Below are 13,207 nucleotides of genomic sequence, written 5' to 3'. Positions count from 1 at the left end.
TGCCCTTCATTTGCTGAATGATTTATTTATTAATTCTATAATTGTTATTTAGAAGTTAACATTTTTATGAATCAAGAGCTTTTTTTGAAGTCTGATGTTTCATGTTATGTTTCACCCAGCTCATTATTATTTTTTTCCTGATTGTGTCTCTAGTTAATATATGTCCTTGCCATACTGTATGGATCATAAGGAAAATCCCATTGCTTCATGGTCACAAGCCACAAACAGCAATATATTAGAAGGTCTGGGCTGAAACTGAAAGGGGTCTCTTGGCATACGCTTAGAGAAGAAATCTCAAGTTTACAAGCCCTCGGGGTGTCATTTTGCCTGGCGGTGCATTCAGGCAACGCTTACAAACACGTCCCATCCAACTAGCTGGAGAACGGCAGGCTTGCTTTACAGTCTCTGGATTCTACAATGTGAGGGAGGAAGGCACGTAAAAGTGCCTGGTCGCTGAAATCAAAGAGAAGAGTCGGCATCCCGGGGACACCGAGCCCCACTGATGGGATTCTAAAAGACAGGAGAGCCCAGATTTGCCAGTCCCCCCCCCCCATCCCCTAAGTGGAGAGGCCACTTCCTTTGGCCACTGTGGTTCCTCAGTATCACCTATCAGAAAGGTCAATCAGTGGCTGAGATAAAGCAGTTACTAAAGCTGGATGGTCTTTGAACATAGCAGGGGGAAAACTCCCTCAGGTCTCTTATCTCATTAAACTTGAAAAGGATATTAATCCTTGAAAGGCTATGATAACAGTATGGATGACACCAGTCACAGCAAATAGCAGTAATACAAATGCTATCTGCGTTGGGACGTCAGTGCTTTAACTCAGTGGGCAGGAGAAGAAATTCTGTGGGATGTTTTTGGAAAACTTTTATTTAATGGGAAAACTCACAATTTTATCAAGATAGAATGAACAAATGAAGCTTTATTTTCCACTGAACTGCAGTTTAATGTTAAACTGAACACTAAATGACAGCGTACATGCCACCAGAGAAAGAAATGAAGGCCTCACAGACATTACAAACCACAGATGATCCAACAGTAAAAGAGTGTACTGGGCACAAATCTGACATCTTACTTTTTGTGTCCTTTGTTTTTCACACCAGCGCACTTAACAGCCCCTTCATTTGCTGCCAACCTGCGCTGCCCTACACCTCGAACATGGTTAGCAGCACATGGAAAGGAAAACACCACTACTGCATGGCAGACTTGCACAAATCTTGACAGGCACAAAGGAAAGCTGGAAATTTCCCTCTTTGTGTTGTTTTAGCTCCCTTTCATCCTCAACTTTGGTGGGCAAGGCTTAAAGAATTACAAGTTTGTCCCACAAATGACTTCCTCATTTGTCTCAACTTAGGAGGCAAATGTCATGTCAAACTCTAACATAAGCAAAATGGTCACAGTTTAAACTGAATAAATTTGTTAGCATCAAACAAGTCCTTCATTGCAGTTTTGTTGTATTTTAAATAGTGTAGCCACGTCTACATGAATCCACACATGGGGGGAAACTAGCCTATTAAATGTCTTATTACAGGATACAAATACATAAAGAAATAAATGATGTGTGTTCTCTGACATTTGACTCTCAAAGGAGCCTAAAGGCACATATAATGATGCCAAGTATGCGTCAGTGTGAGTTAGCTGATCCCTACATACTTCAACTAAGAGTAAAATTATTCATTGAATTAAAAAAAAGTACAATTTTTGGTCAAAATCAGCCTGTTTTAATTCCTTTTACCTTCAAGCAACATCACTGGATTTTCACAAAAACCCTGCTGTGGACCCAGATTGTTGAAGCACTTCATTTTAAGATTTGTGACCTGATGAAAGGGGTCTAGAAAGACTGGCTGGAGAAAACACAAATGCATGTTTCTCTTTCTTACTCTAGCCGAGCAAAGCCATGCACGGGATCTGTTCAATCCTGATTGAATGAAGCCACAAAAAGTTTTCCACAGCTGTTCTGTGTTAACTGGGAAACTTTGGGTTTTGCTGGGTCAGAATGACCAGGGCTGGCAGGTGAATTTAGGGTCACTACTGAAGCAGTTTAACTCTATTACCATTAGTGTTTTCCTCTAAAAGTTCTTGTCATTAGTCTTTGCATGTGAGGTAACCTGAATCTTTAATGCAGGAAAATCTGACTGTATCTTCAGCAGTACAAAGCAGTTACTTGAGAGCATGAGTGGGATGCCATGTCATTTCTCAACAGGCTCCTGAAATACTGACAGTTATTTTTACTTTATGTTTTTCATCATCAGTACTGCTAAAGCAGACATTCAGTGGGTTCATTATATTCTTTATAATTCCATTATATGTTTTTCAACCTCAAGCTGACTCCTGATTAGCAAGTCCATCTCTGTGAGTATCACTTTGAGCACCTCAACAAGATTACTTACATCCTGAAGTATAGCCATGTTTATGGGCAACACTGGTTGTTATGTGAGTTTTGATTACTGTGGAGTATTCTTATATATTCATAACCCTTTTTATAATGCTCCTGGAATGTCATAGAAGTCAAATCTCCCCACTCTCTGTTACATATCAGCTATAGGTGCCCTTATTTCACAGCCTCTCTCTGTCGTTTTATTTCACACACTGACCTTTCTGGTTTACATGATGAAAACATTACATTTTGCACCACGTCATTAGGTCTGAAAGTCTCACCTCAAAAAATCAGGAGACAGTTTAAATTCCAGAGATGCCCAATAAATGTTCTCTGCAGGTACAGAGACACTGCGAGGGAACACATGGTTACCAATAAGAAATATCTGGTTATTTTCTGGATAAGGCAGGTTTTTGATGAACATCAGGGTCATTATGCAAGTGATGAATCAGAAGACTAAGAGATGAATCAGAAAATATCAAAGATTTGTCATTCGTAAGTTGTAGACATTTTGTCCTGTGGTGCTTACCACTTTTTTCCCCCAAGCAGACTGTGAAGTGCTCAACACGACATCTCTGCTGCTATTAAGATCCAAATTCTGCACTGTTAAAGTAGTAGACATCAAATATGTCAGATTATAGCATTGCACATTTAAGGGTGGAATGGTTGTACTCCATACATCTTTAATGACTTTAAAAAACAAGAACTGGGTGCAAAGAATGGATTTTCTTCAATCAAACCAAAATTTGGCTCAAATATACACAAACACTCACTTAAATCTTTTAATAGGTGGTGCTAAAGGTTCTAAAATGTCTTTTAACTTGAAAGTCAACAAAATTTGTTCAACTTAACAGCTAGATGATTGGGTATTCCAACAGGACAATGATCCCAAATGCACATGAAAACTCCTTCTGGAATGGAGAAAGCAGGCTTCTGAAATGGGCTCCTCTAACTGAAAACCCTACTGTGCCAGTCAAACATCAAACCACAATTATACCAGCTCTGTCTATCTATCTATCTATCTATCTATCTATCTATCTATCTGACAGCCTTGATGTGTTCAGTAGCTCTCTCAGCTATGAGTCAGAGTTTTACAGTTTCACAGGTTAACCCATCCAAATTCTATTTATGGGTCTGAGTTTTTTGGTTTTCTTCTAGTCTTTCATTTCATTCATTAGTTGCGTCCACTTTGTATTCTTGGTGTTAATCAGAAATCATTTTAACTTCAATATGTTTTACTTGTAAGGAGACATGTTTATTTTCTCAATAAGGAAACTTCTGCGCAAAAAAACCCCTCTGATTAATGTCGTTCCAGTTATGGCTTGCAGTCCTTGTATATAAACCCTGGTTTTTGAGGGTTCTCAGCAGTTGAGTGTTTGGAGTGCTTTTTAGTCTCTGCCATTTTTACTCAAGTGCCTCTGAACAGTATTTCATGATTTGGCTGATTTTGGGGAGCTAAGAATGTGTTTTTCTGTTGCTTTTCTGCCTTAAAATTTATGACTCCACAAAGTCATCATTACCACCACTATCGCACATTCTTATATGTATGTGCACACTCAATCCAAATATTTTTTTCTGAAATAGCACAGTTGGTGATAAAATACAGGGCTAACTTAGAGTTTATTCCATTTAGAGAAAATAGGTAGAGTTTTGTCGTTCTTACTTCCTTACACCTTTAAAAATGCTTGTTTGCTTTTACAACTGGCCCTGTCTGCAGCTGGGGAGGGGCAGCGCAGATGGATTTGGGCTTCGTTATTTTTTCTCCCTTTGTAACAGCTCATTTAAAATCACGAGAGCCTGAAGCCCAAGACAGATGGAATCTACTTAAGAAAGAGTCAGTGTCTAATTTAACTCAAATGCTTCCTAATTTGAAGTAACTCTACACCTTTGTGAAAATGCTCCAGGAGCTCTTATGAAAGTTTCATTTAAAAAAAAAAGAAGAAGAAAAGGTTGGGTAAAATTTGTTGTTTTATATCATTCATTTTCTCAAATCTGTTATTTAGATGAAACCGCCAAAAACAGGCCTTCCTGCTTCTGTCACTTGAAAGTTCCCAGAGTAGCATTTTTGCAGAGAGCAACATTAGACTGTGACTGAAGTTTTCTGGTCTCATCATTGCGTGTATAGCATATCAGGTCAGGCCCATGAACTAAGCCTGCTGTGAAATTGCTTAAGCTTGGTTTGAAAAGTATTCACGCAAGTCATATATCACCTGCTCTGAGCTCACCTTATCTTGACTGTTCTAATACCGCAACAAGAAGCCTCGCTTGCTCACATCAAAGAAATGTTTTGAAAGTCCCTTAAGCTCCCTTTAAAAAGTAGATCTCCTTGCAATATAAGGCTGGGCAATACGACCGTAGTGTGGGAAAAGCAAGCTTGGCTAATGATTTAGGAAACCTGTTTGTGATGTTAATTTCAAAATGATTAAAAACCTTAAGTGTTTGTGGATATGCTTTGGGGGCTTTTTTTATGATGTTTTCTACTTTCACTTTTCATCAGAAAAAATACAAAAAAAGTCAGAGGTAAATTAACTTTATTTTTTTTTTAAAAAAGAAAGGTTTATCACGCAAGGCAACAAAGAGAAGAAATGCAAACTGCTATGAACAGACCACAGGACCCCCGCACCTCCCCACCTCCACACACTGGCAGCAAAGGAGTTCTCATTACAACCAAATCAAAGGAGCAAGAGAACAAGACTCACATTGTTCTGATTGTGTTTACTTACACTAAAAACATTAAAACTGGACAATCTGAATGTACAGTATAAGACAGACAGTTTTGATTTCACATGAATCCAAACACAGAACCTTACACTACCTCTTTTAGTTTTTATTCATGGTTTTTTGTTTTTGTTTTGTTTTTTTAAAACATTTAGCCGACAGCATAAATGAAACAGGAAGGTTCACAGCTATGCAATACAACTGATTGATCACCTTAAGACAGACTATACATGTCGCAATGGGCACTTCGGGGGAAACGGGTTCACAAAAAATAACGGAGAAGCGAGGTCCCGTCCAGTTTTTTTGTTTTGTTTTTTTTTAATTAGATTTTTTTTTTTATTGAAGCAACATCAAACCTGCATGTTGAGGTAAGCATGCCACAGGGGAATACAGAGGAAGCGATTCCCTTTAAAAAGGACTCCCTTAACCATATCCCCACTCACTTTGTAATTCGCTTTGACAGTAAATCAATTCTTAAGCCTGGCCCCTTGGACTCCTCCAACCCTAGGTCCTCCTCTCTCAACATTCCTGCACACATGAATCACTCCAACTCCTGGCTTCTAGAAGGCATTTCCTGCCCGGCCCTCTCTCTCTCTCGTTCTCTCTGTCTGACTCCTCTGCTGAAAGCTGGGCAGGAACTGGGCCGAGCTTTGATTTGGACCCAGAGGAGAGACGGAGGGAGGAGAGCTCAGCTTAACACAGAACCCCGGCTCTGGTACTGCTAAGAGAGTAAGAGACATGGAGACTCGGGATGTGTCTGCACACCCAATAAGGGCTACAGTGCTTTATCCTTCAAATTGCAATGTGAGCAGTGGCAATATCACTCCCAGCACAAAAGCCAACCCAAGGGAGCGTCCTCCTTAGGATTTAAGTGTACATTCTTTCTAAGACAGATGTTTATTATTTCAGGTCTGAGACCATTTAACATGGAACATCATCACAGATTTTCGAGAACAATGCGGTATGTACTGTGAGGACTTACTGACTTACACAATGATGGAGTGGATAGCAGAGAATTCAAATATTTTATCCAAAAAACAACAAAAGAAAAACAACAAAAAAATACACAATGGGAACAAAAGGTGGCTCTTTAAAGCTGTACACCTGCTCAAACTTCCCTCTAGAAATCATTTTGATGCCGAATCCACAGGATATGTACACACAACGTTTTGCCGGCTGAGCAGACTCAAAAAGACCAAAGCAGCTCTTAAAAACAACGGTCTAAATTTTTTTTTTTTTTTTCATATTTACACAAGTGAAACGTACATATTTTACAGAGATCACTGCACAAAAAAATCACAAATGGAGAGTTTTAAGAGTGTAGGACGAGTGAGGCTGCAGCTGAGTGAAAAGGGGTCATATGTCATGACAAGGAGAGCTGGCCTACTGTGCAATAGCTGCTGTGTGCACGTGCGTGTGTGTGCGTATGTATGTGTGCATGTGTTGTCTGCAGATGTGCATCTTTTTAAAGACTTCTTTATTTGCGAATGTTGCAAGTGTGTGATCTCATCCTCTTCCCCTCTCAGATCATGGCTCTTATCACCAGTCTCCCTTTGACCTGGTGGAGATAGGTGCTCTGCTCTGACTCTAAGCTCTGATTGGTCAGAGCCTCATCCTCACTATCAGCTGGCTCCTCTTTGACCTTGATGACCCCGTAGTGAGTGTCTGGGAGCTCGCTGCTCGAGCCGCTGCTGCTACTGCTGAGCGTGTGCTTCCGGATAACACCTCCAGGGGGCAGCCTGTCCTCCTGCATGCCCTCTACTTCCTCTCTGTGCTGCTCCTCCTGCTCTTCCTCTGATTCCTGCAGGTGTGCGCTGGGCTGACGTAACTGCTCAATGGACTTGGACAACAGCTGCAAAACATATTGCCTTAATATTAACGGTGCTATCCCACAGTCAACGGTCGCCAAAAATCAATCTTCAATGAGAGAAAAGCAAAAATAACTCGAACTTGAGGTTTCTGGCTTTATAACCAGAATTGCAGCTTTTAAAAACAAAGGTATTGTCCTCATAAGTCTATTTATAGTCATAATAATAATAAGACATGCAAAAAAAAAAAAAAACCTCAGTCATTATTTGGTAATCAAATAAAGCAAACACTTCACAGTCCCTGTAACTACGTCATTCCCCATTTTAAAACTACAAAAACTAAAATAAAACACACAATGTCTTTCAAGTATTTCATGGTTCTACATCATGTATTGCAACAAAAATATGTTTTTCTTACACTGGATCAAAAAAGAAACACTTTAGAGCTGGAAAGGACCCTGACATGTACATTATTTGGAATAATAGAAAACTAAATTCTGTATTTCTTTTGACAAGCGCAATCAAACACCAATATCTGTTTAATGTAAGGCCAGCTATGAATGAAATGTTTCTGACTGATGCATTTAGGAGGGTTGCGGGTAGATTAGCCATTATTCCTGCCTTTTATGTGCATAAATAAATATTCTGTAGCAGTGACTGGACCATTAAAGGGGATTAGTGTCACTTAGTTGCATTATAATATAAAGCCTAACACGTAAAAAGGTCTTGCCAACTGCAAATCATGTTTTATTCTTTAAAAAATAGTTTATATTCTGCACAGTTCTGCTGCAGGGAGAAGAGAAAACATAAGACAACATTCTCCCTGCAGCATCCTCTCTACTGGCATCTGTGAGGACATCATATTACACTCTCAACCTGGATTATTTATTTAGCATAGCACTTCTTCTTCTTTTTCATACTCCCATTACAAATGTTCTTTCACCAATCACAGCTACAATTCTCCATACTTGTGTCTTGGGGCTTTGCTCAATGGCAGCTAACAGTGCCATAATATGATTATTTGACCACAGGGGGGCTCCAGAAACAGACAGGAAAGTGTTTCCCTCTAAATGGCTGGTAACAAATAACATTACAGCCTACAGAATCCGTATATAAATACCCTTTCAGCTACAGGAATTAGCCTCCTTAGCTTGGCACTAGTAATCAGATTTCATGCCCCTTCCTAAGATCCCTAAGCGCTTCTAAATTTCCATTAGTGCCCCCTACTGTTGCTGGCACTAAAGGATGTTTCAAAGCAGCTGTAGACAAGCCTCTGCTAGGAAATTAATTAGGGCAATGTTTCAGAGATCCCTCTCAATAAACACTGAGGGCTCATCCCTGATTAGAGGCCATTTATAACCTCCACTTAAAGAGGCTTTATTTGTGATCTCATTGGCCTGAGTGATCAGAGCCAAACCTGTTCACGTTTTGCTACACAATATGTCCCTATTCTTCCAAACCTCCCAATAGAATCAGATTCACAGAATACTTAATAAGATGAAAATATGATTTTAAAACAAATTTTTGGCTTTCAGGCACATGTTTTGTTACAAAAACTGTTAAAGTTGTGCGTCTGTACTGCACCACCAAAATCCAGCTTGTGGAGCTTTGTGCTTTTTATTATTTCAAGGTTTAAGCTGTTCTATGGTTCCCATGGCTCTAGCAGGGCTGAGTGTTGGGACACATCAGTATGAGAGCTCACACAATGCAGCCTTTCACAGTGTCTGCCACCTCGCACACGTCCCTCAGCAGCATAATTAGACTCAGTGTATTGGGAGGTCGCCTCGGCCAGCTCGCAGAAACACAAATATTGCCACAAAGGAACAAAATGCATTCTGGGCACTTTTTTTCTTCATTTGATCTAAGATGAATTGAATTTCACAGAGTTAGCATGTGAACAGCACTGATGCCTTAAGTTATGATAACAAAATTAGTGCAGGGGAAGGATTTCTTCCCCATTTGAAGTCAGGCAAAAGGTCCTGGCCTTGCAGAAATAACACAAGGACTTCAGGGAAGAACAGGCAACGGCCCAGGTCAGTAAACTTGAGCGGCCACGGATGCTTTTACAAAAGGCTAAAAATAGAGGAGCATTTGTGTGCTCAAAATGATTAAATCAGACTCCCTGCAGTAAAACAAGACCCTGTGAGGCCCAAACAGGAATACAAAATGCTGTGAAAAGATATTTGAAAGTCAAAATCCTTCCGTGCGCATTAATATTGATGACTAGCACTGTACCTTATTTATATGGACCTGCTGCTGGTATTGTTTCTGTTTCTCCAGGAAGTGCTGGTGTTGCTGCTGGATGACAAGTTGAGCCAGTGTGTTCTGAGGCAGCGGTGCTGACTGGGTTCTGTTCAAGGGCCGGTGTTTTGGTAGTTTTGGCCGAGTGCTGGAGGGACGATCCTTCATGGCCAGGGGGGACTGAGAGTGTGATGACATGGAGCCTTGGCCTTGTCAAAAGAAAAACAAAATCTCTTATTAAGTTTCTCCCAAATTCATGACATATAAATGACGTAATAAAGTTGTACAATGTGTAAAATAATATACTTGGCACAATCTTACCAGAGGAGAGTATCTTCTGCTGCCTCATTTGCTCCTTCTGGAGGAGGTGTTGGAGGAGAGCCTGGTGGCTGGGGCTCACCTTAGACTCCAGGCCTGTCTGAAGGGGCACAGGGCCCAGCAGGTGCCCAGGGAGCCCGTGCTTGATTTCTGTTGATCTGTCTTTCAACCCCATAGCAGCCTGATAGAAGAGTAAAGATAAAAAGTTGTAAATCTTAGGGAAACAGAAGTGAATCTCTAAAACTGTGAGTTAGTGGCAGGGATAGCTCAGTAGGTAGAGTGGCCGCCGTCATGATCGAAAGGTTGGGGGTTCTAATCCACTGAACGGCTCCCCTGAGGTACCTCTGAGCAAGGTACCGTCCCTACACACTGCTCCCTGGTGCGCCTGCTTATTGGCTGCCCACTGCTTCACTGAGTGAATGGGTCAAATGCAGAGAGAGTAATTTCCCCACGGGGATCAATGAAGTATATGTTATTATTAAGACCATTTCTTTAACACGTCTACTTCAATAATAGCTTTTTTTTATGAATGAAAATTGCTCTTGTTGCATATATGAGTAAAGCTAAGGGTGAAATCGGACCATTGATGGTTAGAAGAAGCTGATGCACAGACCGCTGTGGAATGTGCCAGAGAACTAAAAGATGATATATCACGTGTTGTGCTATCAGGAGCTGCACTTGAGTGGACTTGGACTTTTTTAAAAGCTGTGATAAATGAGGTAACAGGGGAGGATAAGAGCACGCCTGACCCAGAACAATGTTTATCTAAGGTCGATAAAATCATTTGGGGCCGCAGGTCAGTGACCTGTGCACCCAGACAGTCACTGATGGCAGGTTTTACAACCTACAGAGCGAGTTGAAACGTTGACGCTGACTAAATGGCTACACTGGTGTATGCAGAAAGATTTCTTGTACGAGTAAGTGTGCAAAAGTGGTACTCACACTAATTGGCGAGGATGCAGTAGAAAGCCCCAAGGAGATGTTGGGTAAAGAGGGAGATGTGTATAAGCTCAGCATGGGGACAGAGCCCTCTGGTCGGAACAGTCTTGGCTGGGAAGGCCATCTCTACATCAAACATGTGGAATAAAGCAAAAGAGAGAAAGAGACAAAATTTAACAGGAGGTTGCAGATTTAGGAATCCAGCTGAGCACAGTTTCACAAGCCAACATGAGCACAGCCATGACCATAATGACCTATGATAAATAACAGCCCTCCTCACTGCAAACAAAGAGGTATGAGTTTTAATGTTTGGCGTTTAGGAAAATAATGGCACCACTGAAGATGGTATGCTATTATAAAGCAATGCAAACCTCTAAATCTACCGTTTTATCCTCAGCTCCTCAGTCCCTAGCCAGCCCTCTGCCTGTTCCTACTCCCCAGTCCCCACCCTCAAGCTACTCTCTCTGAGAACATCAGCAATGGGGCATACTTCCTGTACCCAGCTGAGCAGTGGACCAGCATGTGGTTTTGGAACAGCCATGTTTATCCTTCCAACCCCTACCAGTACTCAGTGACCTGTATGTGGATATCCGGCCCGTATTTGACCCAAGGGACCTGTTCCCTCTGAAAAAGGATACCTAATGTAACGGTGCACAAACACGCCTTGCTTTTGCAACAGGCATGAGGTCCATGAGCAGCCCCGCAGTCCACCGGTGTCTCGCATGAGAGCCCCGGCTAGGGCCGATACAATAGCAGTCCTGTGTGTTTATGTTGTTAGCATCTGGGTGTCTTTGGCTACCAGTGCCTGGGATATCAATTAAAATCCACAGTTTGACTGTCTCCCTAAGCCCCAACCTTCAGCCCGATGTCAGGGCGTCTCTCCCTTCTCTGTGTCACTGGAGGTCCCAGGGAGAGTAAACAGTGATGGTTAAGCAAAACACAGCTGCTCTGTTAAGATTGTTCAGAGATGTGTCATATCTGCCACACTTTATAATGGCCTGCTTTGTGAACTCAATCTGAGGGGAGCTCTGGTCAGTAACTCAGCCATGAATCTATTGGGAAACGCCTCAGAACAAATCAGTATAGGAATGCAGCCAGGCCGGTGACAGGAACACAACGACAAGCCAACAGCAGCCTTGCAGTCAAACTACAGATTTTCTTACTTTGCAAAGCATAAAACGAATTCTAAAGTACATCTGGAAAGAAAAAAAAAATGTTTGATAGAAAAAAGATGTACACTTAGCTGCTTTTACGCTTAGCATTTTAAGACGGGCTAAATTTATTTTCCTACATAGTGCCATCTTTATAAAAGAAAACATGGGCAATCAGCATGTGGGTCGAGCTGTGCCCATTTAATGTCAGTGTAGGGAGCCATTTTCACTGAAGTGTAACAGACGGAGGGACAACTGGCTGTTTTTATAGCTGCAAGCAGAAGGGCAGAGAGCCGTTTAGTGCCCTGACTTTAAATGATTATTTTTTGCTATTCAAATGATATGCCTGCAGAAACGCTTAAGAATTTAGACCCTGCTGCTTTATTTTTTTGGCACAACAGTTGCAGTGCATATGATTTATAAACATACCTCCGTTTTTGTGGTAGTAGGCAGAGAGGAGGGTCCATTTTCAGCCCCCAAGGCACTTGAAGCCCCTATGGGAGAGCTGGGGCCAGAGCCAGGGGCACTGTTAGTGGGCGTAGAATCTACAAAACATCAAGGAGTTAGACGCAGTATGCGTGCTCACACTCTGCACACAACACACATGCACTGAGGCTTAGCAAAACAGCTGTAAGCCTCACGACAGCTTAATGCGTATGGTCACAGCTGCCTGATTACAATGGTATTTTTTTACATCAAAGTGCAATAGCCATCATGTAATTATAATACTACAACATATGCTTGTGTTGCTTTTAGATAATATTTTAAGAAGTGATAATAAGCTATTGAAGATTGTCTGCACACGTAACAGAAAAAAAGGAATTCAACACGTAGTCGGTTATGTTACACACCCATTAGCTCCAAAGCCCTCTTTTTGTAAGGAGTCATGATGTTTCCATCTCTCCTCTTTAGCATGGGGCTGCTTCTCCTCTCCGCCACCTTCTGCTTCAGTCTGGATCGTACCTTTAGGTTGGGCTCGGAGGCTAAAAATAAAAGACATTTTTCAGTAAGTCTGGATCGTATGGAGATAAGTTATGCTATCATGTGAGTGTATTCAAACAGGATGTGTTTATACAGCCTCAGTAAGGGAATGTATCAATGAAAGAATAAATAACAAGACTAACATAAAACAAAAAATAAATATGTCCAAAAAAAAGCATTGTTGTCATGCCCTGACATGTTACAACTTCAGTTTCGTAGAATTTCCAAGCAGGTTTCAGATAAATTAAATGAGTCAGGATTGGGCCCATTTCCACCTCATCTGGACTAAATTAGGTTGAGCAACACACAGGCTCTAAGTGAAATAGTCCGCTACCTGCCGCCCTGGTGACCACAGTCTGATACAGTAGCAACAGTTAAACTAACACAAAAACATGGCAGATGTTTGAGGCTCTCCCCACACTCTCCTCTTCCTAATGCGAACCAGAGATACCCAAATACACAATCAGAGCACATTACCAAAAAGCCTCACTCACACACAGCCTGGCCTCAAGTGATCCAGACTTATTATTAATGCACTTCCCCCTCGGCGCTGACCACCAGTATCCTTCATGACAGACAATGCTTTCAGACTTTCCCATTTTTCTTTATTATGGATTAAATATGTTGATCAAATGTTGACGTTTTGGCTCATTTTATTTTATTTGAACACTTT

The 13,207-nt window shown here is 41.3% G+C and overlaps 1 protein-coding gene across 4 annotated transcripts in view; it reads right to left on the bottom strand.

The window, feature by feature from the left end:
* Positions 1–4,902: 4,902 nt before the first annotated feature.
* hdac9b (histone deacetylase 9b) overlaps positions 4,903–13,207 on the bottom strand; it is a 42,993-nt gene continuing 34,688 nt past the window's right edge. For all 4 annotated transcript variants that reach the window (XM_085366609.1, XM_085366607.1, XM_085366608.1 and 1 more), the window contains 6 exons: positions 12,405–12,536; positions 11,983–12,098; positions 10,406–10,528; positions 9,467–9,644; positions 9,140–9,354; positions 4,903–6,948 (listed from right to left, as the gene is read on the bottom strand). In XM_085366609.1, the coding sequence (XP_085222735.1) occupies positions 6,619–6,948; positions 9,140–9,354; positions 9,467–9,644; positions 10,406–10,528; positions 11,983–12,098; positions 12,405–12,536 (1,094 nt within the window). In that variant the 3' untranslated portion in view covers positions 4,903–6,618. The remainder of the gene's footprint in view (positions 6,949–9,139; positions 9,355–9,466; positions 9,645–10,405; positions 10,529–11,982; positions 12,099–12,404; positions 12,537–13,207) is intronic.

The sequence above is a fragment of the Diplotaxodon limnothrissa genome, linkage group LG11 (assembly GCF_057381915.1).
Source record: "Diplotaxodon limnothrissa isolate DT_005_m linkage group LG11, D_limnothrissa_male_GT1.1, whole genome shotgun sequence".
NCBI classification, from domain to species: Eukaryota; Metazoa; Chordata; class Actinopteri; order Cichliformes; family Cichlidae; genus Diplotaxodon; species Diplotaxodon limnothrissa.
The sequence above is the reverse complement of the archived record's forward strand: the minus strand, read 5'-3'. Positions and strand labels throughout refer to the sequence as shown.